The 27,004-nt window shown below is 42.5% G+C and overlaps 1 protein-coding gene across 3 annotated transcripts in view; it reads left to right on the top strand.

Moving 5' to 3' along the window:
- The window catches only part of schip1 (schwannomin interacting protein 1), a 230,695-nt gene that overhangs the window by 166,664 nt on the left and 37,027 nt on the right, over positions 1 to 27,004 (top strand). Inside the window, exons 1-2 of one of the 3 annotated variants that reach the window (XM_086261770.1) lie at positions 20,643 to 21,171; positions 23,968 to 24,744. In XM_086261770.1, coding sequence (XP_086117896.1) covers positions 21,163 to 21,171; positions 23,968 to 24,744 — 786 coding nt within the window. In that variant the 5' untranslated portion in view covers positions 20,643 to 21,162. Of the gene's footprint in view, positions 1 to 20,642; positions 21,172 to 21,886; positions 22,205 to 23,967; positions 24,745 to 27,004 lie in introns of those variants that run through there. The other 2 variants (XM_086261769.1, XM_086261768.1) reach the window with 2 other exon arrangements.

The following is a 27,004-nucleotide window of genomic DNA, read 5'->3' as shown; positions in this document are numbered from 1 at the left end:
ATATTTGAGTTTCACAGTCCTTTCCTTTATTGTTGTATGGTATATACATTTTTTATATTGCCTACATTCTCGTTATTCTCCGTTACCCTCTGTCTTTCAGCTCGTCACCATTCAGCCTGATATCCCTTTCCTCCATAGCTGCATCCCTTCTTATGAAAACATTATGTAGGGCCTTATAGTGCCTTTTATGCCAGCTATATTTCCCTCATATAGCCTTCTCTGCATTCTTGTAAAATGTTGTTTGCAGTGAGTAAAAGGCAGGATGGCGAAGACGATGCAGCAGGCCGAGTTAAAGTAAGTCTAGGCGTGATCAGACCTGGGGAGGTGGTGGACTCGTCGTCAGCGTGTGACACGGGGACCGGCTAGTGCTGCCAGACAAAACCAGTCATGTGAAAAACTAATCTACCTATCCATTTGTCTGAGAGCAGCAGAGGTAGACGGAGGTGGTATAATTGTGCTCAGTGTTAGAAGGATTGCCAGCCGCTTTTTGTTTCTCACGGCTATGGAGGCCGGATTTCACAGCCCATTTTTACAGTGCTCAGTTCGCTCTCTAAGCTGTTTTAGATTGCGCAGACATGCTGATAATTGAATGAAAAACAGGTCCTGCGTAGGTAGGAGTGTGTGCATGTGGGGTTTAAAGCCTGGCTGCATCTTATGAGCAATAAGCTGTTGTTTGTAATCCTCTGTGGACGCATAGCAAATGCATGTCTTAGTCAGCAGACTGGTGGCTGTATATTATAAAACTGCAATGGGGTAATTGACTGAAAGGAGGTGAGACAGAAGAATATGGCTGTAAGATATAGCTTTATTGGGAATAACATATTCATTGATGATACCATCAAAATTTTGCACATTATATCTTAATCCAAAGTGGATATGAGTTTGCACTTTCATACAATCTGTAGGATGCAAATGTATCGCCCAAGTCAATAAAACGTATGACTGTATAATACCTTTGTATCACATTAGCATCTTTTTCCTTCTTTTTGCCTTTCTGACCAAAGAGCCCAGGTAGTTAAAATGTTAATGAGTTGGATCAGTTTAATAATGTCACCATAGCTGGAGTCATCAATCATGGCTTCATATGAGGTGCTATATTGCTGACATGAATGCAGACTCGACGCAAATGAAGTCATTAGGCTACGCCCCCAGCTTTAAAGAGAAAAAAACGTCGTCTTTTTATCGTGTTTATACTTTTCTTTGTGTGCATCTATCATCTATCTTTCCTTCTCATTCCTTTATTACCTTCCTTTCATGCTTCTGTTCCCTGTCAACTTCTACTGCTGCTCTCCTGCTTGTCTCTTTTAAATGTGCATCTTCTCTCCAGGCATTCCCTTCTTAGTTTTGCGCTGTAACTTGCTGCTGTTTCTTCCTTTAATATCTGACAAGGCCCCCTGTGCTGAGTTTTTCACGTTTTTTTTTTCCCACACACAGCACAACACACACATACCACATACACAGACACGCGCAAGCAGTTGTGTTGCAGTCTTTGTTACTATGACAGTACTGTCTTTTCCATCTAGGTGTTAGTTTAGATGGGTTGAACAAGATGGCAGAGCGTATATCCACCTCTCTGGTCCTCGTTGCTGCTACTCTGAGTGACAGTGTGATTATGGATGAGTATGTACCACATGTGTGTGTACCTTTGCTTGATACTCGTGTTCTAAATACATTAATTTCACATTTTGAGGACCTATGTCCTTTTGAAAATCACCATATTGTAACTTATTACATTTGAGGGGAAGGAGATGATTTATCTAGGAGTTAAGTTTATTTCATTTATGGTTGTGGGCAGGGTATGTGTAAAAAAAAAAGAAAAGAAAAGAACATAAGCCAAATGTAATATCGATTGAAACATGACGATGTGTGTGTGTTCAACTCACTGAAGCATGGACTCTACAAGACCCCTGAAGATGTTCTTTTTTTCCCCTTTAAGTCATTTAAGTTTCAGGGAGCCCCACAGACCTTGAATAGATTTCTGTTCCTTTTGTCTGGTCATAAATATGCTCAGTGGGTGCTTCATATGGTATAGCACATAGTGAAGTGGCCAGTATTGGGTTGCATTCAGAATAGCTTTAATCCTTCATGGCACAGAGTCAACAAGTAGCTGGAAACATTCCTCTGAGATTTTGGTCCATATTGACATGATAGCATCACACAGTTGCTGCAGATTTGCCAGCTGCACATTCATGATGCTAATCTCCCATTCCACCACATTCCAAAGGTGTCATGAATCGCTGTGCGGCAGGCGGGAGTTGGACCCAAAATGCAGGACTCACAGACTCGAGGGAATGAACTCAAAACACAGCTTTATTTGCCGGTAGAACAAACATACAAACTAAACTAAACTGGGAAGCCACAAACTAAGAACTTACAGCGAGACACAGGGAGATCCACACACAGCATGAGGGACGACGTCACGCCGAACAGAGGGAGACGCAGACAGAAATACACAGAGGGTTAACGAGGAAAGTGGGAACACACGGGGAACACAGGTGACACTGATAATCATAACGAGACAGGGCGGGGTGAACTGAACATGACATGTACAGGCGTGAGAGTCACAAAGTAAACAGGAAGTGCACAGAGGTTCAGACAGGAGGAGAGAGAGCACGGGGAAAACACAGACATAACGGGCTGGGGAAACATGAAACAACCACAAAGGGAGACGAGGGCTCATAAATACACAGGGCACACAGGGGGGGGAGAGAGAGCACGGGGAGAACTTAGACATAATGGGCAGGGGAAACATGGAATAAAACATAAGGAGAGACGAGGGCTCACAGATACACAGAGGGGCACACAGGGGGTAAAAGCCATGAAGGGAAAACACTTAGGGAACAACACAACAGGGCAACTCAGAAAACATGGCCTAAATAAGGAACAAAATACAAACATACAAGAAAACTAAGAACACTGGGCCAACATTGCCCAGGACCATGACAAAAGGTGCTCTTTTGGATTGAGATCTGGTGACTGTGAAGGCTATTTCAGTACAGTCAACTCACTGTCAAGTTAAGGGAAGCCACTCAGGTAGGATGTTTAAATAATGCTCAGTTAATATTAAGGAACCCAAAGTGTGCTAAGGAAATGCCCCTCAACTCATTACACCAACATTAGCAGCTTGCAACATTTGCAGGATGGATCCACGCATTCATGTTTACTCCAAATTCTGACTCTACCATTCAAATGTCGAAGCAGAAATGGAGACTCATCAGAGCTCATGCAAATTGATGCCTCGGTTTCCTTTTTTAGCTGACAGAAGGGGCATCCGGTGTGGTCTTCTGCTTTTGGAGTCCATCTGCTTTAAGGTTTGATATCTTATGCATTTAGAGATGCTCTTCTGCATATCTTGGCTGTAACAAGTATGTAACATTCTCCTCTGAATCTCTGGCATCAGAGTACAGCACAAGACAACTGCTGCTCACTGGGCATTTTCTTTTTTGGACCATTCTCTGTAAACCTTAGATGGTTGTGTGGGAAAATCCCAGTAGAGCAGACGTTTCTATAAGACTCACACCATTTTGCAGGTCATCTGAACATGCCTAAATACACTGAATTTCTGCCATGTAATTTGCTAATCACATATTTGCGTTACCAAGAAATTGAACAGGTGTACTAAGTAATCCCAGACCTTGACTGAACTGTTGTTATAAGATTACACCAGTCACTACATTTGTGAATTTGATTACCAGGAGATTCCTGTGTGTCTGTACCTGGAAACATTAAAGAAAACATTAAGTTAATATTTTATATTTACAGTAGAGGATAATACTTTTGAAACTGACGTTTCCCCCCACTTAACATCGTTACACAGTGACAAAAGATTTATTCATATAATCTACTTTTACATGGTAAATGGTCTGTATTTATATAGCGCTTTACTAGTCCCTAAGGACCCCAAAGCGCTTTACATATCCAGTCATCCACCCATTCACACACTGGTGATGGCAAGCTACATTGTAGCCACAGCCACCCTGGGGCGCACTGACAGAGGCGAGGCTGCCGGACACTGGCGCCACCGGGCCCTCTGACCACCACCAGTAGGCAATGGGTGAAGTGTCTTGCCCAAGGACACAACGACCGAGACTGTCCAAGCCGGGGCTCGAACCGGCAACCTTCCGATTGCAAAGCAAACTCCCAACTCTTGAGCCACGATCGCCCCTCTGACGGTATAATATCTTTCCACAGTACATGTATAGAAAAGCAAGTACACACTACACATGCTCTACTCTTTAGGACTAACAGTTTCCATCAAGCTGAGGTCAGCAGTTTGCACTGTTGTCACATTCTAAGCCTAATTAGTCTGTTGAAAATGTATAATCCCAGTTTCTCAGTGCAGTGAGTTAGTTAGTCACACTCTAATCTTTCCCTGGCGCATCACTAATCCACATAACATACTGTGCATCTGGATTTTCTTTCCTATTACTTCTGTCAGCATTTTGTCCATGTGTGCGATGCTATTTTGTTCATCTTCATCTCTGTGCCCCACACCTTCTTTCTGAGAGGCTATGCCCAGGTCAGGTTGACATTACACACCCAGGTTTCAGTCCCAGGAGAATGTCTGTACAACTTGTATGATAGACAACAAGTTGAAATCAGAAGTATCAGGAGTAGCTGACTGATTGATTGAATGTAATCTGTGTGCCACATGGGCACTCAGCCAGTCTGTTAGAGCCAAATTTTCTGTCTCACATGCTCTTTTCACTCAGTGACATGCAAATAATAATAATGGTATCCTGCCTCTCTCCATTAAAATGAAACTACCATAAAAATTAGAGACTGTTCATTTCTTTGCAAGTAAGCAAACTAACAAATTCAGCAGAGGATCAAAATAATTATTTCCCCCATTGTATACTTTAATATACTTTTTTAAATGAATGAACTCAGGCCTGTTTTTCAGGCACATCCACACATCACATCCAGTACAAACATATAATTTTGTACAATATGATGTATTACTGTAGTTTAGACAGAAAATAAATATTCTCAGTCTTAAATATCTGCAGCAAGTCATTAGCTCTGAAATAATTACTTCCCCCACTGTAAGTGTGCCTGTGTGTGCAGCTTTGTCAACACTTGTGTGTCCCATGTATCCTATACAGCATACAGCATTTCTAATTAGTATGTGATCGATAGCTGGTTGTTGTGATGCTGTGCATGGGGAGCCGTGTCGGAGCAGGGAAACAGTGACATTTCAGCGGACAGGGATTACTCTGTTGACCTTATTGTTGTGATTAGAATTCAGCCTCAGCTCCCCCCAGAGATGACCTCACCTTATTCCACACTGCACCGGGATGCTGGAGGTTATTCAAAACTTACTTCTTTCCTCCTTCCTATTCCTCGCTGATGTTGTAAACCTCTGAAACACACACACACACACACACACACACACACACACACACACACACACACACACACATATATATATATATATATATATTTTTTTTTTTTTTTTTTTTTTTTCTGTTTCCTGTTTCTGCTTTTTTCCCTGCTTCTTTACATGTTACTCAATCTAATGCTATACTTTCAAGATTATGTGTCAGAAGATGTTCAGCTTCTATTAGATTGTTACTCTTTTTTGTGTGGCATTGTGCAGAAGGGCTTGTGTGAGTGTGTGGACCACAATATATACATATATAAAAAGACTCAAGGACAAACTGTACTTTTGTAACTTTTTATATCCTTTTTCAGCAAATCAATGCGGCATGTTATTTATATGCAGTCTATTTTAGTTAACCCTTGCGTAATCTCCAAATACAAAGCACACACAAAGATACTCAGGCAAACTTGCATTACTCTTTTGAGTTCATCTTTTTTTGTTTCCACATAACCTACAAATAAACACAAGGTGAGAAACGAGAAAAGATAAAAGAAAAGAAAAACAATGCTTTTACAAAAAAGTGTTGAATATTTTGTTTACTCTTCTCACCGGTTTGTTTCTCCTTGTTGCTAGTAGGAATCACAGATCTTTCAGTCTGTGCCGTTCCGTGGAAGCCTTTATAGATGTAAAGAAAAAGTAAAAGTGGAGCATCATGAAGGCATGGTGTTGGATCAAAGCCATTCATACCAAGGCATTGCTGGTGGGTTTTTTAAAATATGCTTTTTACGTCTTTATAACCACAGACACAATCTCAGCCACTGCCACTGAATTGCAGCAGTCATATCAGAAGCTGAGCAAACAAATAATATGACTAACTGAGAGGATAATCAATGATTACCACGTGCTGAGAGAAATTGGTATGCCACTCTTCTAAAACCATTTGCACTTACTGTATTGATGTGCTTATAAGCAAAGCTGAGAAGCACTCACTTCAGTGGCATAAGCCACTAAAACTTTGTTTGTACTGCAGCTTGTTTGCTGGAGCTCACTCAGTGGTATTTCTTAGTACATGATGGTGGCATGCCCATGACTACTGAATTGTGGTTACCTGTCTGAGGGTAATAACTGCAGCATGGCAGTTCAAGGTTGCATCATTTTCACTACAGGACCATTGGCTGACTGGCCCCGAGTGGCACATGAACTAGGGGGAGGGGGTATAATGGAGCACCACCAGCAGGTGAAGGTTGCAGAATTGCGGATTTAGTTGCAGCCTTTTGGTTCCACTAAGAGGAGGAGGCTGCTGGTGGCGGGAGACATACAAGCCTGTCACACCGGTTTGATGTCCGCTCTGCTTATCGGGGGGTTTCCAGCTCAGAGACATAGCTATGAAGCTATGTCACTATGGAGGACAGGAGAAGAGAGGTGAGGTGAGGTCATGGCATGCACATATATTGGATCGAGGGAACAGATAATGGTATAATGGTTACAGTAGTGAGAGAGGAGGACAGCTGTGGAGCAATGGCAGTAAAAATGGAGATGGAGAGGTGGAGGGCTGGATGCCACCAGGGGAGCGTTTCGGGCATAAGAATTCCTCTGTAGCCTCCCACTGCTGCCAGCTTAGTGATAACATGCATGACTACACCTAAGGTGAAAGGAGATGGGAAGATGAGGCGAGAGTCAGGGTGGGAAAAGCGGGGCAAAATTGACAGATTCAAAAGAGCAAAGTGGTCTGAAAGCCTTCCCCATCCTCCCTCCTTCCCTCTCTTGCATCCCTGTCGCTTCTCATAGGGGAGCCTGCTAAGGACCTTAGCGTCCATTAAAATTGCAGCATGTTTACATAAAATGAACACAGGCTTGTGCTGTCTTTACCTCCTACCTCATCTCACCCTCCTACATAACACACACGTACAAAAACAGAATTCTGTTTATTCACTGATGTACAGCAAATGCTTTCAAATGTAAATTAACATGCAGTTTAAAGCCTTTATCCTCGATCCTTCTGACACTGTACAGACCTGTCTCTCGTAAACTCCCAGTGACCCCCTTTCCTGTAAATTAAAACAGTCGGAATATGCTGCAGATCAGAAGCTCTTCCACATTGCTTATAATCATTTTCCTTAGCTGGATAGTGTTGTGTACAGTACAGTAAACAGCTGCAAAGTCACGCACATACACAAACACGAGCGCATGCACATCGTTCACCTATCAGCTCCCGTATTAATGTCGTACCCTGTTGCGTAGCTTTTGAATGATTCAACACGCTCTATCGCAAGGTCCATTTGCTGTCTGATTCCTTCTGTCAGGGTAGTTTTCTCGATATTCTGCTGATGATGCCCTACTGCTTGCTCTCTCTCTGCCAGGGAGCTGTGGGCTTGATGCCCTCATGCCTATTTACCCTCCCAACCTCTTCAGCAGCATCTGATGGTGCATAGAGCATCAGTGATGGCACAGAGAGTCTGGAGGGGAGAGATGAAGAGATGGTGAATGTCGAATACAAAAGAGCAGAAAGAGAAAGGAATGAGGCCATGGATGATGAAAAAAAGACATGAGTGCTTCATTGATGAAGGAAGAATGTGACAAATGAAAGGGAGTAGTTTTACGAGGGGGTGCTCATCGTGATAAGGCCTTGTGGTGTATTCTCTGCCAAATGGCTGAGGTGCTGCTTTTGGCAGTGCCTCTAACAGGGCATGCCTCTCTGCTGGAGTGGCGGGCTACCATTATGGCTCTTTCAGTGGTTCAGGTTGGACTAACCCTGCGTACTTAATGACTTTTATGTGGAGAAAATGTTCAAACCTTGAAGTAACTTTTTTTCTGCAGGTGCATTTGATGAATGTATTTTAAACGAATGAAATACATGTCATAGCATCACTGAAATCACGAACAGAGGAATTCTGCTCATGGAAAGCAGTCCTATGATTATCTGCCCTACTAGTTCCCCTGCTGTTAGTTAATAGCAAAACTAAGATGACCAGAGGTTTGTGGACATCTGTTCTTTTTTTAACCCAATCTCCTCAGATTGGCTTTATTAACAAATGACAGATGTAATTACAGCAACCAAACCACAGTTTTCTGGTAGTTTTCTGGCAATCCATTCACTGATTCTTCCATCATCCGTGCACTGTGGTCGTGGATTAGCTCTAATCATCGCTGTTGTATTATGTAATCCACTTCAAAGAGAAGTCCATTATAATTTAAACTACTATAATCTGATCTCATTTCCTCGCTGTCATCTCAATTACTGTATCATTAGGCTACTTTCTTAAGGCATATTCTGTGTGTGAGTATTTTGCAATTAAATTATCTGTTAGGTTCTGTTAGATTTTCAGTAGTTACAGGAGTCGTTGTGATGCAAACACGATACTGCTTTTTGTCAGCTGGTCCATTTAGGGGTCACCACAGCAGATCATCTGAATCCATCACACCCTCTGTCCCACCAACCCTCTCTTTGCAATGTCTGCAACCATCTGTCCTTTTCTCTGTTCCTTTCACCTGCATGTCCACTGAAGTCTGCTGCAATCACCATCCTAACCTCCCTGCGGACACTTTACCATTTCATCCAGTTTACTTCAGAATTTTACTTTCTCTTCAGACTGATGGAGCATACGCATCCACCTTATTTAATATGTATACCCCATCCAACTTACAGTGTGGGGCATACACACACATGCTCTTTTCACCTTCACAATATACTCTTACTCTTACATACTCTTCCTTAAAGATTACCTTTTCTTCATTTCTCTTTCTCTACACAGTGATAGAATAGTTTGGATCCATCTCCAATGCTCCCGGCGTTGCTTCCCTTCCAAGTGCTCTTCTGCACGTATCGACCTTCCTTCTCTCCATCATGTCAGCCATCATCATGTACCAACATTTAACCTCTATACAGATATTTGGTGTGACAAGGTACTACTCCCTGAACACAGACAGAAGAAGTCAGTTCCACCTAGATTTTACCGTGTGCGCTTCGTATTACCATTCTTCATAACCATTTTGAGAAAATTCAAATGGTTCCTGAAAGTAATTTGTAATTTTACGTTTAGAAAATAAGTCCATTAGGCCTGTATAACTCTTGGTCAATAAAGGGTTAAAGTCCCTAAACTCACTTCCACACTCGTGCCTTTCCTCCTATCTCACTGCTTCATCACATGCCTTAATCACATCACGTCCTCTTGCTTCATCTTCAGCTAACAGTGGCCTTACCCTAACCCTGCCTAACATTAACCCCTCTATATCAGTTTGCAATGGTACCCTGTTGGCCAGCAGCACCAGAGGCTCCAACAGCTCCGGTTTAGAAATCTCATCCTTGATGATCCACATGTTTGTGCCAAAGACATGAAAGAAGTGAAACTGCAGCTGTCAGTTCGATAAGTGACTTGTAATGCTAAGTGGTTTGATTGGTCAGTAAGACAAGAAAAGTGCTGTATAAATGCAATCCATTTACCATAAATGCTGTACAGTAAGTGTGGAGTGATGATATGGACCATTAGCTGTGCAATACTCTCCTTTTTTTGAAAGTCTATGATCTCCTGTGGGGAAGAAAGATTATTACATCAAAAAAGCCTGCTGACTACCGTTTTTAAAAATGTCAAAATACATCCATTCACAGATGCTGAATAATGGACAGCTCAGTATAAGTTTAAACTTCGTATGTATTTCACAAATTTTTTTCAAATTTCTGAAACTAAGATTAGATTATAAGAAAAAAATGTGTTAAAGATCCTCAAAAGTGCAGTTTAAGGAAGCTCTCATAGCATTTATAACATAAAGACAAACTAAGTTACCGTTAACTGTGGTGAAATTTTAGATTAAAATATTGAAGGAAAATTTGACCCCATTATCCTTCACGGGACGAAAACCAATCATTAGAGAGCCATTACATGGATATCTAATGCTGCTTTGGGGGAGAAGGAGCAGGGAAGACGTAAATGAGTTTGTGCACACTAATAGGCTAAGGGTAATCATTTTGATTTGCATGCTTTTAGGAATTTGGAAAAATAATGAGATAAGCTATCAAGTGAAAGAATATACACAGAAGCAATGCTCCCCAAACAAAAATAATATATTAAACAAAAATCAATTAAATTTTGGCAAGACATGATAAGAGAAAAATTAAACCAATCCCCTTTATCAAAGCCAGACGTCATTGCAATTACGAGACTTAGAAGATGGAAATGAAGTCCAGTTAGGAATGTTATTGAAAATGAGTATCAGGATTTGTATCGTCCAAATGCCAATGTTCTCCTACAACAACTTGAAGAAGACTTTTAAGGACACAAACTATTAATATGTAAAAAGTATGAAAGGCATGATGCCCTGCAGCATATGCATCAGAATAAGACTTAACCATCCGAGTCACTGGGAAACACATGGCTCTTCTCTGTAATTACGGTAATAAACAAAGAGGCCCAAGATTGCAGCTTGTCTGTTGAAGAGGCTGATAGTTAAATTAAATGTAAAGACTGCTTTTGGTTTTACCCGATACACAGTATTTGAACACTGATACACCACAACAGTGGATTTCAAATCAAACATTCAAGGTCTGTTTAAGTGCAGACTTTCAGCTTCATTCTAGGAGTTTAATAAAAAATTGGAACAGACTGTTGAGGAAATAAAGTTATTTTTATACCTAGCCTCCCATTTTCAGAGGCTCAGAAGTAACTGGACTAGCTAACATATCAGGATTGTTTTTAATGCTTAAATGAAAATCCTTTGCAGTCACTGATTGCCCCAAAATCCTGGACTCATGGACATCACCAAATGCTCTCTCTTCCTTGGAGATGGTCTGTCAGGCCTTTACTGCTGCTACATTTGGTTGCTGCTTGTTTGTTAGTCTTGGAATTGCCTGTGGGTAACTGAAAAACATCCTCTGTTGAGCTTAGATCAGGTGACAGTCTTGGCCATTGAAGAATATCACATCTTTGCCTTGAGAAACTCTTGGGTTGCTTTTACACTCTGCTTTGGGTTATTATCCATGTGTGCTGTGAAGCACGTTTGGTTGAGTCTCATCAGTGAGTATAGTCCTGTACACTTCACAATTCATCCTGCCTCTTCTATCAGCAATCACCTCATCAGTAATTACTACTGACCCAGTTCCAAAAGCACCTATACATGCTCATGCTATAATGCTGCCTTCACCAGTTTTGACAGATAATGTGGAAGGCTTTGGATCATGAGCCGTTTCTCTCCTTTGCTGCACTTTTCTCTGTCCATCCTTCTGGCACAAGATCATATTGGTTTCTGTCTAAAGAATTCTTTTCCATTAATGTGGAGGCTCAGAGTCTAATCTGACCTCTTATTCTTTAGTGTAACCAGTGGTTTGCACCTTGCAACCCTCTGTATTTACATCCATAAAGGTGTCTCTTGACTGTAGACTTCGCCTACCTCCTCAAGACTGCTCATTTGATTGGATATTGTGAAGTTGTTTCATTTAACTGTGGGAATAATTCTGCTATCACTCACTCACTCTTCTGCTGATCAGTGTCTTCCTTCTTTTTAAGAACGATTCTAAATCGGTATGCTTCAGTTTTTGCTGTTTCTCCAAAAGTTTATTTTTTTTCAGTGATGGCCTCCATCACTTGCATCAACATCTCTTTGGGCCTCATACAGAGAGTTCCAGTGAAAAGTCCAAAACTTCAAGCTCAACGCTTGGCATTAACTCTAGATCTTTTATCTACTTAATTTATCAGTTAATTGCTCATCAGTTAATTATCCGATTACTTTTGAACCTTGGAAAATGATATATGCAAAACAAGGACTGCTGAAAGTCTCCACTTTAATCGTATCTCGCTTGATCAGTGTGGTGATGTGCAGAGGCAAAACTACAAAAATTATATATTTGTCTAAAAACTTCCTTTTTTTGACTAAAATCAAAAAAGAGAAAAGGGGAATCTGTGTTTAAAGGACTGCTGAGAGGCAATTAGCACTCAAGCACAGATATTTGTCTTAATGCTGATAAAATTTTAGAATCATTCAGTGTGTCATTAATTTGTGAACTTTGGGGTTTAGACAAAGTACTTAATTACCTGCTTTAATTACCGCAAGGATTCTTGGAATTCGTGTGTGGATGGACTCTGGTATACATTTTAGACAGAACCGGGTTAAACAAATATGATTTATGCAGAAAAAACACCTTCCTGTGTTTGTTGACACTTTTGTGTCAACTTTTATTTTGTCTAAAATTTTAAAATGCATAATTTTTCTTATTTTTGTTGTTGAAAAAACATTTTGGAAATACTGCTTTTATAGAGGGTACTTTAAACTAATGTAAATGTCTGGGTGATAATTGATCGGTCATGCCAGATAAAATAGGTTGCATTTGGTCTCGCTGAAGGTTTCGCAAATGTTAAAAACACAATGTTTACCCATTTATTTGAACCTTTAAAGTTTAAAGCTCTTAAGATAATACTTCACACTGCAGAGTAAGTTACATCAGCGACCTGTCAGATGTATTGAAATCCCAGAGCCACCTGCTGCCACCTCAAGACAAGACAGTATAGCAAGGACACTACAGCTGCTGTTCTTCTTCTTTGTCATGAAGGCACATCTCACGCTGATACAGTGTATTTCATTTCAATCAGTGATTGCAGCTCTGCCAGTTACTGCCTCTGTCAAGTAGTATACAAACAGGACTGGGCCTGTGTCATTGGATCCCCAATTCTGCCTTCCTGTGGTTCTTATATATCTTATAACAGTGATATATACGTTTACTATTAGTTGTGGTATTTTTCTGTTATTACGAATGATTCTGGGAGACATCAATAACCAATTTAGACAGTGTACCATTCATGTATTACTGCAACTTTCTAATTAAGTATAGCTGACCTTAAGAACACTTTGGATGCATTCAAAGGGTATAAGCTGAAGGTCATCAGTGCTCATTTTAGTGCCAGACTGGTTCTAAAACCTGCAGACTAGTGTGAAATACATGGCCTGTTTTCGACTGGGTGAAAAAGATTCACTGCAAAGAATAGAATAGCCTCCTTTTGTCATATCACCCATCAACCTATTTCCTTTCTTTTTCCAGCTCATTCAGTCCTTCCTAGTTTAATTTGCTCCTTAAATCACCTCCCGCTGCCTCTCCTCTCTCTTCCTCTCCAATCTCTGGATGTTTATTCGTTTATGAGAGGAGGTTGGGAACAGCAGGTGCGAGGCCTGCACAAAACACCAGAGAAGTGATTGAATTTGGTGTGGGCAGTAAATTGTGTGGACATATGCGCACTGCACAGCGTGGAGATGGGCACAGGGCAGTGTGGATGCATATCTCTGTCTGGCTGTATTGCTGACAGGGCGCAGAAACCACAGAGTAGGGGTGCCAGGCGGCATCAGAGAGCGAGTGAGCGAAAGAGACTGAGGATTGGGACCTGACATAGTTTCAGAGTCTCTGTCTCTATAATCTGACTCTTAAATTGTCGTGGATGTTTTCTGCCATGTTGCAGAAAGAGAAGAAGAGAGCTGAGTGTGTTTTGGGGAAAAGTAAAGAGGAGTGAGAGCATTAGGACCGTCATGCAAACCTTCAAGTGTCTTCTGTGGCATTCAGGAAAATGTTCTCCACAGTCCTGAGCCCGAGTCTTTCCACGGCCCCACAGGACGCCTCCCCTGGCTGAGCTAATTGATCAGATTACAAACCTTTGCTTCTTTCACTCTAATTAGCATTAGTGCGCCGTCAACTAAATAGGTCGGGAGCAGGTCTCGGTCCTCGACTCTTGCAAGCGATTAAGATCTTTTGCCACAGCGGTGACTATGGTCATAACTTCATTAATGACTTGGATGACTTTTTCCAACTCTGCTGGTCGCAGTCCCCCTGGGGAGGTTACGTCTGAAATTTGCTTCCCTGCAGCATAACGATCTTTGACTAGATTTAGCAGGCTTCTAGTTTTACTTTGTAGCTGTTTAGATGTATGCCAACCGTATTGGTTTTGATTAATCATGTTTGTTATCGTGATCATCCTCTCACTGATAACTATGGTGTTAGAAACTATCATTTTCATCAGCACAAGCATGGCTGTAATCATTCTGATTTCGCCAGTGATTATCATTAGAGACATTCTCATCTTCCTCAACATCTACATCTCTGTAATTGTCTTCCTCCTCCCCCTCTGTAACACTATATACTCTTCCTTCCTCACATTTATCACTGTCTGAGTTCCCACCCAATCTCTCTTTATGGTTATGGCCATATGCACATATTCTGGTCTTTTCTGTAATTGCTAGTTTGGATTTAAAGCTTCTTTATGAATGCTAAGCTGTGCAAAACACTGTCTACCACTGTGAGCGAGCCATTTATCCTATAAACCAAGCTAGATTAAACAAATTTGGTCTCAGTTTGTCCACACTGCACATGCTACACTGCAGACTGGAACCTGACGTGCTTCCCATTTAAATGAATCTAATAGCTGTGAGTGCTTGTATGTACGTTGGACAAGATGTTGCTCTCACAATTCATTTCACACTTCGTTAGCAAGTGAAATTGTTGGTTGGATATACAGTATAGGAGGGAAGATCAATATATTACAGTCAGGTATTAGCGCTGCAGTCAGACACGGGCATCGGGGTTCGACAGATTGTGTAAACACCATTTCAGAAACACAATACGAAGTGCAGGGCTATGCCTCACAGCACACATACACACACTTACATATAGTTTCCTGGGAAATAAAGAACACCCAGAAATTCACAGACACACACACACACACACAGACTTTTTTCTTTCAGTCCCCCAGTAATTTGAATGGAGTAAATCATCATTGTGTTTGGGAAGGAGATTGATGGCCAGGCTCAATGGTTTGGCCACCCATTCTATTTAGAACAGCGGGTCAGTCGGCCAGTTACGGATCCAACCTCTATTGTTGCCACCTGACATCTCTATTCATCATCACACAGTCTGCATCCTGCCGCTGCTGTCTCAGGGCACAAACTGCTTTGTGTGGTACTTTGTGTGCATGTTGCAGGAAATGTGGCAAAAAGATGTATGTACTCAGAGGCTTTTGATGTATTAAAATGAATAACGGTGTAAATAACTCGTCCTTTAATGACTTGGGGTGTATTAGAACTGCACGGGAGAGTTTAACGCTTCATTGTGATGTAGCATGTATGGAATACATGTTATTTTATTATCTGCTCCTTTTGTTGCCTGCCTAATACATTTTGTAATTTAGGTTCTGTAAAGAAAAAATAATATTATTATATAACTTTTACAATAATGTGATGCTTATATTTTGAATGATCAGATTTAGCGTGTACTGGAGATATTCTGGTCTTGTTGTTTTCTTTTGTTAATAGGTTTTTAACTGATTTTCCAGACAATTTAGTCTGAAACGCTTTTTATTTATATTGCAGAATTGAACTGTAATTTGAATAGGAGTATGCCTCAAAAGTAACACATCACATCAGTGTTTTGTAATTTATTATGTATTTTTTTATTACATTTGACACAATATTTAGGTTTATATTGAAATTTGTGTCCAGTGTTGAATTAAAGTTCATTTTTTGGGGGGATAAGATGGATAAAAGGAGACAGGAGAGTAGAGAGACGGGGATGACATACAGGAATTGGTCTGGGATGGATTCAAATCAAGCTCCTTTAAGCTTAAAGGCTGCCCAGTCATCGTATTACAGCAGCTGCTCGTGGAGTTATTTTAACACTTTTTCAAACATGTTCAAATTTAGTAATAAAATATTTCAGGCTTTGCAGGGGTTCCTTCTTTAACTTCAAAACCATTTTAAAAACAATGTGAGCAGTACCCAGTAGACTTCTGGCGGGTGTGCCCACCAAAGGTCTGCTCACCTGCTGGTTAAGGTTTGAGTTAGGCTTGCAGTGTATGTCATTATATGTCTGCCCGTGCCTTGTTAAGTGATAACCTATAATTTAGTGTCTCGAAAATAGTGCGTCATTGTCCAGCTGTTATGATGTTGGGGTATGGGCAGCTTCCACGAATCCACCCAACTACATACGAGTGTTGCACATTGTTTCCTTCCTCCTGCAGTTGACAAACAGACTCATCGCTGCTGGTGTGACCAAAAAATTGAATTTGAGTGTAATGAGATCTCTAACAAGTTGAGCTAATTTTATAAACTCACTCAAATGACGCCAACACCAAAGAACATTTTACTTTGGATGTGTTAATAGACACTCTTAGGGAGCTGCAGCAGTTTGGAAATATTGAAGTCTTAAACATTTACAATTTTTGCTGTGTTCTTGCATGTTTGATTATATTCTCCTACGTGACTTTGCTCATATTTGTTCATTTATTTGTGATGCACAGTCACTATTCATAGAGCTATAGTTATTTATAACATTTCCTGTTTTTTCATTGTTATCATTTTATACTGCTATGCAGTTTCTGTGTAAATGTCACAACTTATTCCCTGTGACAGAGAGCAGTGTGTTTTGAAGAGAAGCCGTGCAATGATAATGGCCTTGCTAGATGTGTTTTACTGAAGACTGCTTACACTTACTTGCTTCAAGTTGCCTTTGTTTTCAACAGTTTCCACTAGCAACCTAAGCTGAGCTGTTAATGTTTTTATATAGTTACAGTTTTGAGGAGGAGGTAACAACATAGCCCGAAGTATGGGTAGAAATCTGCATATGTACTCACCGTAGTAAAGAGCACAACTTCTTGACACAAAAGCTTTAAGTGGGTAGTAGAAGTGTGGACAGGGTATGAGGGAAGTATAAAGATTTCATGACAGCCAGGATTGTGTCTTCTTCACCTAAAAAAGACATGACACTGTGAAAGAACTGTGTGTTGAGTGTCTGGTCTCTTTTTGCCCCGTGTTACTCATAACCAGGCAGGACATTTCCCATCTGCAGGTTGTACCACAGTCATGTTTCTGCTGCTTCATTTTCTGTCAGCTGGCTCAGTCAGAGTTTGATTTCAGGGTGAACTCCCTTTCTCAGTCCCCGAAAAGAAGGAAGTGAGAGGGAGAAGAGAGAATCCTCCAAGGTCACTTTTGGTGTCTCTCCACTGGAGTCAGTGAGTTCCTGACAAGCCAGAGACAGGTTCAATTTCTCGCTGACTGTCAGGAGCTCCCTGTTTTTTAAATGCCTGTGAGACAGATATAAGCAGAGGAAGATGTTGCCTGACTTTTCAGTATTATCTGAGGGGCATTCTTTTCTCCAGCCTTATCTCTCTGTCAGTAATGGGCCTTCTGTGATTCCTGCCAGATATCTGCTACGGATGGACTGGTAGGCTGGCAGATAGAGCAAAGCTTTCCCAGATACTGTAGATCTAGAATGGGCTGTTTTTCCACGTGTTCCTGCCCCTCGGTGATTGGTAAAGCCGGGTGACCGGCAGTTTGACAGGCACCGCACCTCTGCTTCTTAGTAAAGTAGAGGAGGGAAAAACAAGAGTGGGAGGAATGAATGATCTGAGGCGATGGAAGTGTTGCATGGTGAACTATCTTTGACCACCCCCTCAATCAAAAGTACAGAAAAAAAGGCATTTTTTGCCAGGTGTGATGAGGACATGCATCACAGAGCTTTGATGTGACAGATCATGGACGTCTTCATCTGGCCCTCCTGGCTCTGAGCTTGTTGCTGCTTTTATTGTTTTGTGGAACAACCCACTGAAGGGTAGGATGCCATGTCAAAACTGTTTTTAGAGTCTTTGACGCTAAAGAGGAATGGAAACTTCAAAGACAGCAAACTGTGTGTGCCTGCGTGAGTGCAAGAGTGACCTAAACAATGCTGCCCTCCTGTTGACAAATTAATGATAAATTAATTGCCTGGTGAGCATGTGAACTTACAGTCTTCAAATTCTCTACAGGATAACCCCAACCCCCCCAAAGCAGTTTATCCGCCTTACAGGCTCTGAGTTAACTCTACAACTCTTCATTTTACTTGACTATGACCGATTAATGTTTGGGGAATTAGGGAGGAAATGCAGAGGGGTGGAGTGGAAGGGCTGATAAGAGAGTTGAAAGCAGCAGTGGGGAATGGAGTGGTACCAATAGGCAGGACTCCTGCTGTCTCCTCTTTAGGGAGATCCCTACTAGTGCTGTCCCTACTGCAGTGTAAGGACAGGCTCAGCCAGGGGTCTTTGAAGTACTGCTCTCTTATTATATGGATGAACTCCTTTGTGCTACTATTATATATGCAACGCACCATATCGGAAGACAGCTCCCATCCTTCAAAAAAAACTACAAATCTCTGCAGAGCCCAGCCGGCCGTGCAGAAAGGCTAAAGCTGTGAGGGACTGAGAGATTCTCAACATCATTGCTGTAGTGCTTTTATATTTTCAGATGTTTGGCTTACCACTCGAGAGACACAGAACAGCCTCTAATCAAAACACTCATTATAAAAAAGCTTTGGACTGCATTTTACTCCTGCGGTGGTTGAGATTGGGTTATCATTGACATTTAGCTTGATCTCGATTTCGTGCTATGTAAATTACCAGCTGCTGCAAGAAGAAACAGAATGCAACATGGAGATATCATGCCAAGTTGGTGTTAACCCCTCTTCAGCTCTGACACCGCAGCTGACGTGTGTGTGTGTGTGTGTGTGTGTGTGTGTGTGTGTGTGTGTGTGTGTGTGTGTGTGTGTGTGTGTGTGTGTGTGTGTGTGTGTGTGTGTGTGACAACTCATTTGACTGGTTTAGTGACTTCATACAATCAAAGCCGTCCCTACGAAGGAAAAAAGTAAATCAATTAAAATAAAATAAACATTAATACAGATTAATACATGCCAAAAAAGAAGTGAGCATCTGCTGCAATCACAGTGGAAAGTTGTCTTACATCCATCTGACTGATGTCGTTAATTATATGATTTAGTGCAATTTAGAGTTGTAAGTAACAATTATTTTCATTACTGATGATTTTTTTCTTGAAAATGTGATTGCCCAGGAAAATAGAGCTGCCACTGATTTTTTTTCTTTGTCTATCCAACAGCCCAAAACACATTCAATGCCTTAATTCTTCATGGCATATATTCAACAAGGTGCTGGAAACATTCTTCTGAGATTTTGGTCCATATTGGCACGACAACTTCACACAGTTGCTGCAAATTTATTGGCTCTACATCCATGACGTGACTCTCGCATTCCACCACATCCTAAAGGTGCTCTACTGGACTGAGATCCAGTGACTGTGGAGACCATTTGAGTGCAGTGAACTTCATTTCATGTCCAAGAAACCAGTTTAAGATGGCACGTTATCCTGCTGATACTTAGGAGCCCAAGATGTGCCAAGGAAACATTCCCCGCACCATTTCATCACCATTAGCAGCCCGAACCGTTGATACAAAGCGGGATGGATCAACGCTTCCATGTTGTTTAAGCCAAATTCTGACCTAACCATCTACATGCTGCAGTGCAGAGTCTCATCAGACCAGGCAACATTTTTCCAATCTTCAACTGTCCAATTTTGTTGAGCCGATATGAATCAAAGCTTCAGTTTCCTGTTCTTAACTGAGAGGTGTTGGACTCGGTGTGGTCTTCTGCTGCCCATCTGCTTCAAAGTTGCACATCTGTGTTCGAGGATGCTCTCCTGCATACCTTGCTTGTAATGAATGGTTGAGTTGCTGTTGCCTTCCTATCACATCTTCTCTGACCTCTGACCCCAATAAAAGAACTGCCATTCACTGAATATTTTCTCTTGTTTGGAAAAGCTGTATAGATGTGAGCATACCTGAGGATTCCCGTAGTGCAGCATAGCCATATGCAATCAAGTGTTTGGTAGTCAACTTGCACTTTTGTGCTGTAGCTGAATAAGTATTTATTTTTACAGTAAAAGTGCTGTTATTACAGTGTGTTTTGACTTTGCTTATACCTTTAATGGCCTTTTAAACACGTTTTGCGTGGCTCTCTGGCTGTGGGGCTATGCAGACTTTAGTGTAAATCACCTGAATACTCCCCTGTGTGGCATGATCTCAACACAAACTGAATGTTATAACCTTCACGAGGTTGGATTTATTGCCGGGCTGTTGCATTGGATTGCACTAGGTGTACCATTAAAATGGTAATTCAGTGTAAGATGAAAATGACAGTCTTTGCTGTAAATGTTTGAAGCCAAATAGAAGATGTAACAACAGGGTGTGGGGGGTGTTCTTGATATCCTTGAGTTTTATAAGGGCTCTAAAACAAGTCTGAAACTATTCTATATTCACAACACCAGAAGTATGTTTAATAATTCACCTAGATAGTTTCCTCCTTTTTATATCTCTCCATCTCGCTCACTCTCTTTCTTACGACCATTTGCAAGGTCAGTGGGTGCAGAAGGTTGGGCTTTAGTTGTGTTTTTCCGTCGTCACTCCTCAGAGTGGCAGGCTGCGACAGACTTAAATAGGGAGGGAGAGAAAGAGAGTCTCCACAAATATAAGATCTGTGTCTGTCGGGGAGCAGCGGCATGCTTGTAGTGCGCTTAGTTTTTAAGTCTTGTTTCTGAGTAATAACTGGGCAATAAACGTTGTGTGGAATTTCTATAACGTGCGCAAACCCACAGTGTAAGGGGACGCACTTTTACTCACAGGCTATTTATTTCCCGGCTGACGTGGGAGCGAGAGAGCGCTGGCTAAACTGTCGGCTGGGCATCTCTGCGCGCCGGGAAGAAGAGGAGAGAAAGCAGCGTTGACCTGCTGGGATTTAAAGACATCCGCGTTATTGTTTGTATTTTCTGTGAGGTCTCAGACTCCGGCTCTCTCCTCTGTGGGTAGACTACACACTCAGTTGCGATGACTGTACTGAATTATCCGCCGGCTGTCTGTAATTTCTCCAGCGAAACCAGCCCCACCGCCACCCGCCCTTAGAATAAAGCTGCTGTAAAGCGAGTCAGCACCGTCGCCGTTGTCTAACAGCTGGGATTTTACACTTTACCATGTCTTGAGACGTGGAAGGGAAGCTGCAAAGATGATGACAGTGAGTATGGATTCGTTTAAATGACAGTGATGTTGCATCGAGACTACTTTTAGCTCATCTCCCGGCTTCGGCTTTAATTTTGACCGATAATGGTGGTACTGAGTAGGGGTCAGCTTGGTCACAGTAGCGGGTGACATCCGCGGTGTGATTGTGTGATATCTGGGCGTTTCTGTCACCGCTGTTGCCGGGGGCATCGGGTTCCTCCTGGGACTTTTTTGGGAACATTACATCATTTGAGTAGCCTATGAATGACTGTGCAAATTGAAGAAACACATGCGGGTTGCCTTTATTTATTTATTTCTTATGACGTGAGTGCTGTCTTGTTCCAGTCGGTGTTTCTGTTTCAATAAATATGTTGCCAGATGTAATCGTGCGGCTGCCACGCGTGGAGAAATGTCACTTGGTCTGAGCTCGACGCACGCAAAAGACTGGGCGTATGCGATGATGCCCCTTTGGAAACGACCGACAGAGTTGTGAGAGTAGTCTTTGGCATAAATTAAAAGGCCAGCCCCCACACCCACCCCGAACACCCAAACGCCCGCCCGGCTGCTGCGGGATGGAGGGGAATAGGTGCAGCTGTCAATTTGCATGTATTCCCGTATTTTGTTGGCCGAATCCAGCCTATAGTCTGCCTGCGCTCGCTTAATCCCACGGCGGATCAGCTTTAGCAGCCCCAGTCTGCCCTCATACAGCGCCTTCCGCCTCTTTCTCTATTCTATTTTCTCTAAATACTTTACATGATTAAATTATTTTTAATCGGGCTCTCGTGACCGTCGTGTATCGACGCGTTAACGCGCAGACACCCGGCGGTGTTTGGAGGCTACAGGAAATGAGAATTAACACTTGAAGAAAAGGATTGGTGACCGAGATTTTGAAACGCGATCGTAGCTTGGATATAGGCTACTCTGCTTCTGCTTAGCGGTCTTTCCACGCTGGGGAGGAAAGCCCACCCAGTTCCTGAATCTATTTCTTTACTTATAAAGGGTGGCGAAACCAAAATGAAAGCCTGGTGAGGCTTTTCATGAGCAAGCCGGTAAGGTTGTTGTCTTCTGTAAGCTCCTGATAAACTGATCACGAATCCGAAAATACGAACAGCCTTGCTACATTTCCAAGCCTAAATATTACACTGTGTTTTACAATCTCATAACAGTGACGGATGGCGCACTGGGCTGCTAAAAACGGCTCTAATCAATTACTATAGCATTAGCCCACAAGAGCGCAGGTATAGTGTCGTGCGCCCTTAAGTCCTCCCCCTTCATTTGTAAACACAAAGAAGCTCCTGGAGCTTTTCATGCCAGGAAACTGATTATGGGATGTTACATGTTGTTACTGTCTGGGAAATGAAACTAATGAGACGTTCTTGTGCTGAACTTGTTCATCACGCAGGGAATTAATACTAAATTTGCTCTCCTTCCAGTCAAACTGAAGGTCTCAACACCTCAGTGGCTATGCACTACACAACCAAAGTTTTCTTTCATAACATTGCTCTAACTAGGTAAGAACCACCTGCTGTGCTTCATGACAAAAATCTTATATTTTGTGTCCCTACTCCTGTATCTGGTGCAGACAGCATCCCTGCAGCAGCTCCTCTCCTATTCTCTTTGACCTGTTAGTATTTCACGCAGAAATGCAACGTCCTCAGCGGAGGGAGGCTTTATTTTTCTACACCACATCAGCACTTTTTATATCTAGTCTCTAAGATGCTGAGTCACATTCCCCCCCACCCCCAGTGTAGATATTTTCTGCATGGTGTTGTGATGCCTGGTGTCTGCACAGGTGTGATCCAGTGGCCATGTCTCAAGAAAGCTTTTTGTCATTAAGATAATACTGTGTTAACATTTCTCTCTCATTTGTCTTCTGCAAGAGGCAAAACTACTGCAAGTCCTTGTGGTCTAAACCAGTAATCAGCAATCTTCATAATTAATTTCAGCTCATAATGCGGTCGCGTAGGAATGTGTCGTTAATTTCTCTTTGCCCTGGGAGAGATTTTGGTGCGCTTTGCTTTTCATTATGCTTTAAAAGTGTTGAGGCTCCATGATAATGTGCTCCTTTAGAGACAAGACTAACTCTGTGAGAGAAGGCTCAGGTCAAGTTGAGATTTGTGGACGGCTGTAAACACCGTCGACGTTTTCATTAGCTGGGAACTAATCAGTCAGGTGGAGATTGGGGCGCTGCGGGAGCATCGCAGTCAAGGTTAGAGATCCGCTCCAGACTCATCTGTTCGTGTCACAGTTTGGTGTGTTGTGTACTGACATGTCGTTGTCACTCACTCTCAGCTCCTCACTGTTTTGTCCCTGTGGAGCTTAGCAGACGTAGGAGGGAATGGCAGCATTTATTATTCTGACATCTCTGGCCGCACAGACTCTGCCTTCGCTGTGTCTATGTGTGTCAAGCCATTAACGCATACACATTTAACAATGTACAGGAATGTAAAAGGAATGGGATTATCTGTTAGGCAAACAAGCAAGAGTAGGAGAGTCCAGAGCACTGCGAATTTAAGGCGAGAGGAAAACAAGTACAAAAGAGACAGTGACTGCAAAATGTTGTGCAGAAAGGAAGTTCCCTGCAGGACAGGAAGTTTTTGTGGTTGCCCGACTCAAACCACAATACCCGTGTGACTAATCTAAGTCTACACACTTCCCTAAATTCTTTTTGACGCCTCCTTTTTTTTTATGTCATTTCACTGATTCTGTCAGACCAACAACATGGCCCATGTTCCCTGTACCACATTTTTCTTTAGGGTACTGTCTCCCCAGTCCTAAATCTCTTTCTCTGTCTCTTCTTTTTTCATTACAGGATTATAGGGAGGATGGCATGGACCTGGGGAGTGACGCATCCAGTCGCTCCAGCTCAGAGTCCAACTCCAACAAGGTCACACCTTGCTCCCCTTCTCTTGACCTGGCTACTTTAGAGGACTACAAATCCTCCCCCTCTCTGGACCTGGTTACCTTAGAGGACTATGAGGAAGATGAGGACTACCAAGAGTATAAGAAGAAGGTGATAGAAGAGTGGGAGAGTGAGTATGGAGAGGACTATACCTCTCCACAGCCCTCTGGTGAGGGGGACGGCAGAGAAGGCATTGTGAGTGCTGACAGTGCTGGTGAAGGCTACAGGAAGACAGTGAACAGTCGCAGCCTTGCTGAAGAATTCCAGGATGTCAAGACCATCCCGCCCTTACCGGCCCCCAGCGGACGCACCGCCACGTCATCCGCAGCCGTCCCCGATGAACTGAAGCAAAACGGCAATCTGATTTTGCCTAGGAACAACCAGCCCCAATCTCCTGGCACACCGCAGGCAGGCACGGGGACTCCTAAGTCCAGCCACCGGAGCACCAGTCAAGGCAGGGGGAGTCGCAGCAGTGGCGGAGGCAGTGGTGGAGGAGGAGGAAGTGTGGGGACTGTGGGGATAATGCGAGGATACAGAGAAGAGGAAGGGGTAGAAGAAGAGCCTCTGCCCACCATGGACTGGGCAGCCCTGGAGAGACACCTGGCTGGGCTGCAGTGCAGAGAGCAGGAGAACCATAACCTCAACCAAAACCAGAACCACAACATGGGCAAGACCAACTACACCTCAGTGAGTGTGCAAGGATTTTTCTTTTTTGTATGTTATTTTTGGGAGTTGAGATTTTGTCCTCTTTTATCTATGTGTGTCAGAGGTCATCAAACATAGTGCACCGATGGGCAGCTGTAATCCAGCAGTTATCTGTGTCAGACGGACCCAGGAAACATGAGGTCAGGTTAGCTGGAGGAAGGTCGAGAGATTAGTCAGCTAATGTAGCGCTAAGCTATGTGGCCCAGCTCCTATCCATTATGGAAGTCTGTACAGCTGGAAGGAAATGAAGTGGGGCAGCAAAGCAACAGGGTTTCAGTTCATCTTACTTCAGATTCAACTGGATGTCCAAGAAGTACACAGATTTAGCTGAGACAACTTTAAAACTATAGATCTACGACTAAGAGTTCATACTGATGAGTCCTGACAGCATTGTAACAACGATTTGTTGCTGACCTTAGAGAGTTACGTCTGTCTAACCTAATTTCTACAAGTTCTAAAAAAAAAAACCAGTTGTGGCCATGTAGTGTTTCTACCAGAAGAGGTCAGTGTTGCGTTGACATTAAGCAGAGAGGTGCCGTAGGCCTTTCATGCCTCACCAGCAGCACCAGCAGGAGAGGCTGTCATGATTCACTTACTAATTTATTGCATTACTCAGTTTAAATCACAGTCTCAGCCAGAGCTTCATGGTTTGTTGTCAGTTTATGGGTCCAAAAGGGTGTAACTTTAAAATATTTAGGGTGGGAGTGGGAAAAAATTGTTTAGAGCTGCTAGAGCTCCATCGCCAGTTGTCACAGAGTAAAACTAAGTGAGGGCAAATGAAAAGGCTGGATTGGTGTTCTCTATTGATGTGCAAGCACCAAGGCATTTTCCCCCGATGCGCACACATAATGGCTGCAACCTAGTGCTATTGTGAGTGTGTCGTGTGTGTTGTGCGTCTTTGTTTGTCTCTCCTGGAGGCCCTCTCTGTCTCCCTGAGGCATGTCAGGAATGCAGCGGGAGAAGTGGGGGATGAGCGGAAGGAAAGAGGGAATAAAAGGACAGGAGGAGGACCGGGCAGTTCAGGGCCACATTTGTGTCAATGTTCATTACCTGCTGTCCAGCTTAAAGTGGAAGATCACCTCCTTAGAATGGGAAAAATCTGCTCCCTCTCTCTCCCTGTCTCTCGATCCCCTCAGGCAGTGGGCTGTGATATAATTGACCCGGGTGGAGGAAAATCTCTCAAAAGAGGGCCTCTGTGTCCACATGTAGCTACTACTTTCTCCATGCAGCTGCACAAGCACATGAAATCATGCATATGCTCCTCAGACATTTTGATCTTTGCTTGTGCCTTAGATATGAGTGCATCGAGGCTCGGAGTAGTAGATAAGAGATCAAGTGGTCTTGATGATGATAGTGACACAACATCCAACTATCTCTCCAGGAAAAGCCTGAGAAAAACCGGGCCTCAGATTTCAGTGCTCTAGATAAGAAATTGGAATTAGTGTTGTAATCCCACCAGAGCAGGGAGCAGAAGTGAAACACTGGAAAAGGCAGGAGATATAAAATAATATATCCTGGACAATCCCACTCTGCTTTTGCTATTTCTGCAGAACTATACCCATCAGATTTGACCACATTCATTAAAAACTAATAATAATTTGATGGTTTGGTTCCTTTAATCTTTCATTGTATCTCCAAGCTTCCATATACAGTAAAGGCCAGACTCTGTTAGCAAGCAAAAAAAAGGAGTCAAGTGCAAATTTGACACTCCCAAAGGATATCTTCGGTTTATTTCTGTGTCTGGGGTTGTTCAGATCTCTTAATTCTGAAACCTGCTGGTCTTGGCCAACACTCGGAAGAACAGAGAGACTGGTGCTTTTAAAATGTTGTTAAATATTTAGTCGTCCTGTCAAGCAGAACCCACCAGTGAACCAGTGCATCAGCTGGTGCACACAGGGGTGGGTCTGTCTGGTATGTCGCTGGAGGTCCAGTGGGATGGAGATATTCATGCTTCACTTGAGCTTCAAAAGCATCTAAGCCTTCAGAAAAAGACTGGGACGCAGTAAAGTCCACAACTAATAATCTGTAGCGGTCACTTTGTGTCTGAAGACTGGGTTAGTTAATGTGCTGTAGTAACAGAACTGAGTTTTGCTTCTATATATGTAAAGAAATGCGGAAAACATTCAAGTGTCAGTAAAATCAATGGTGCACTGAGTGCACCAGACTGGACACATAGAAGGCTTTTCTGCAAATTTATCCTGCTCAGTTCTCAGTGTCTTTGCTTTTCTGGTAGAAAATTACA

The sequence above is a fragment of the Aulonocara sp. 'chitande type north' Nkhata Bay genome, linkage group LG14 (genome assembly GCF_057382095.1).
Source record: "Aulonocara sp. 'chitande type north' Nkhata Bay isolate Kocher_YH1m ecotype deep benthic linkage group LG14, A_spYH_male_GT1.1, whole genome shotgun sequence".
Classification (NCBI taxonomy): Eukaryota; Metazoa; Chordata; class Actinopteri; order Cichliformes; family Cichlidae; genus Aulonocara; species Aulonocara sp. 'chitande type north' Nkhata Bay.
Note: the sequence above shows the minus strand (reverse complement) of the source record. Positions and strands in the feature narration are given on the sequence as shown.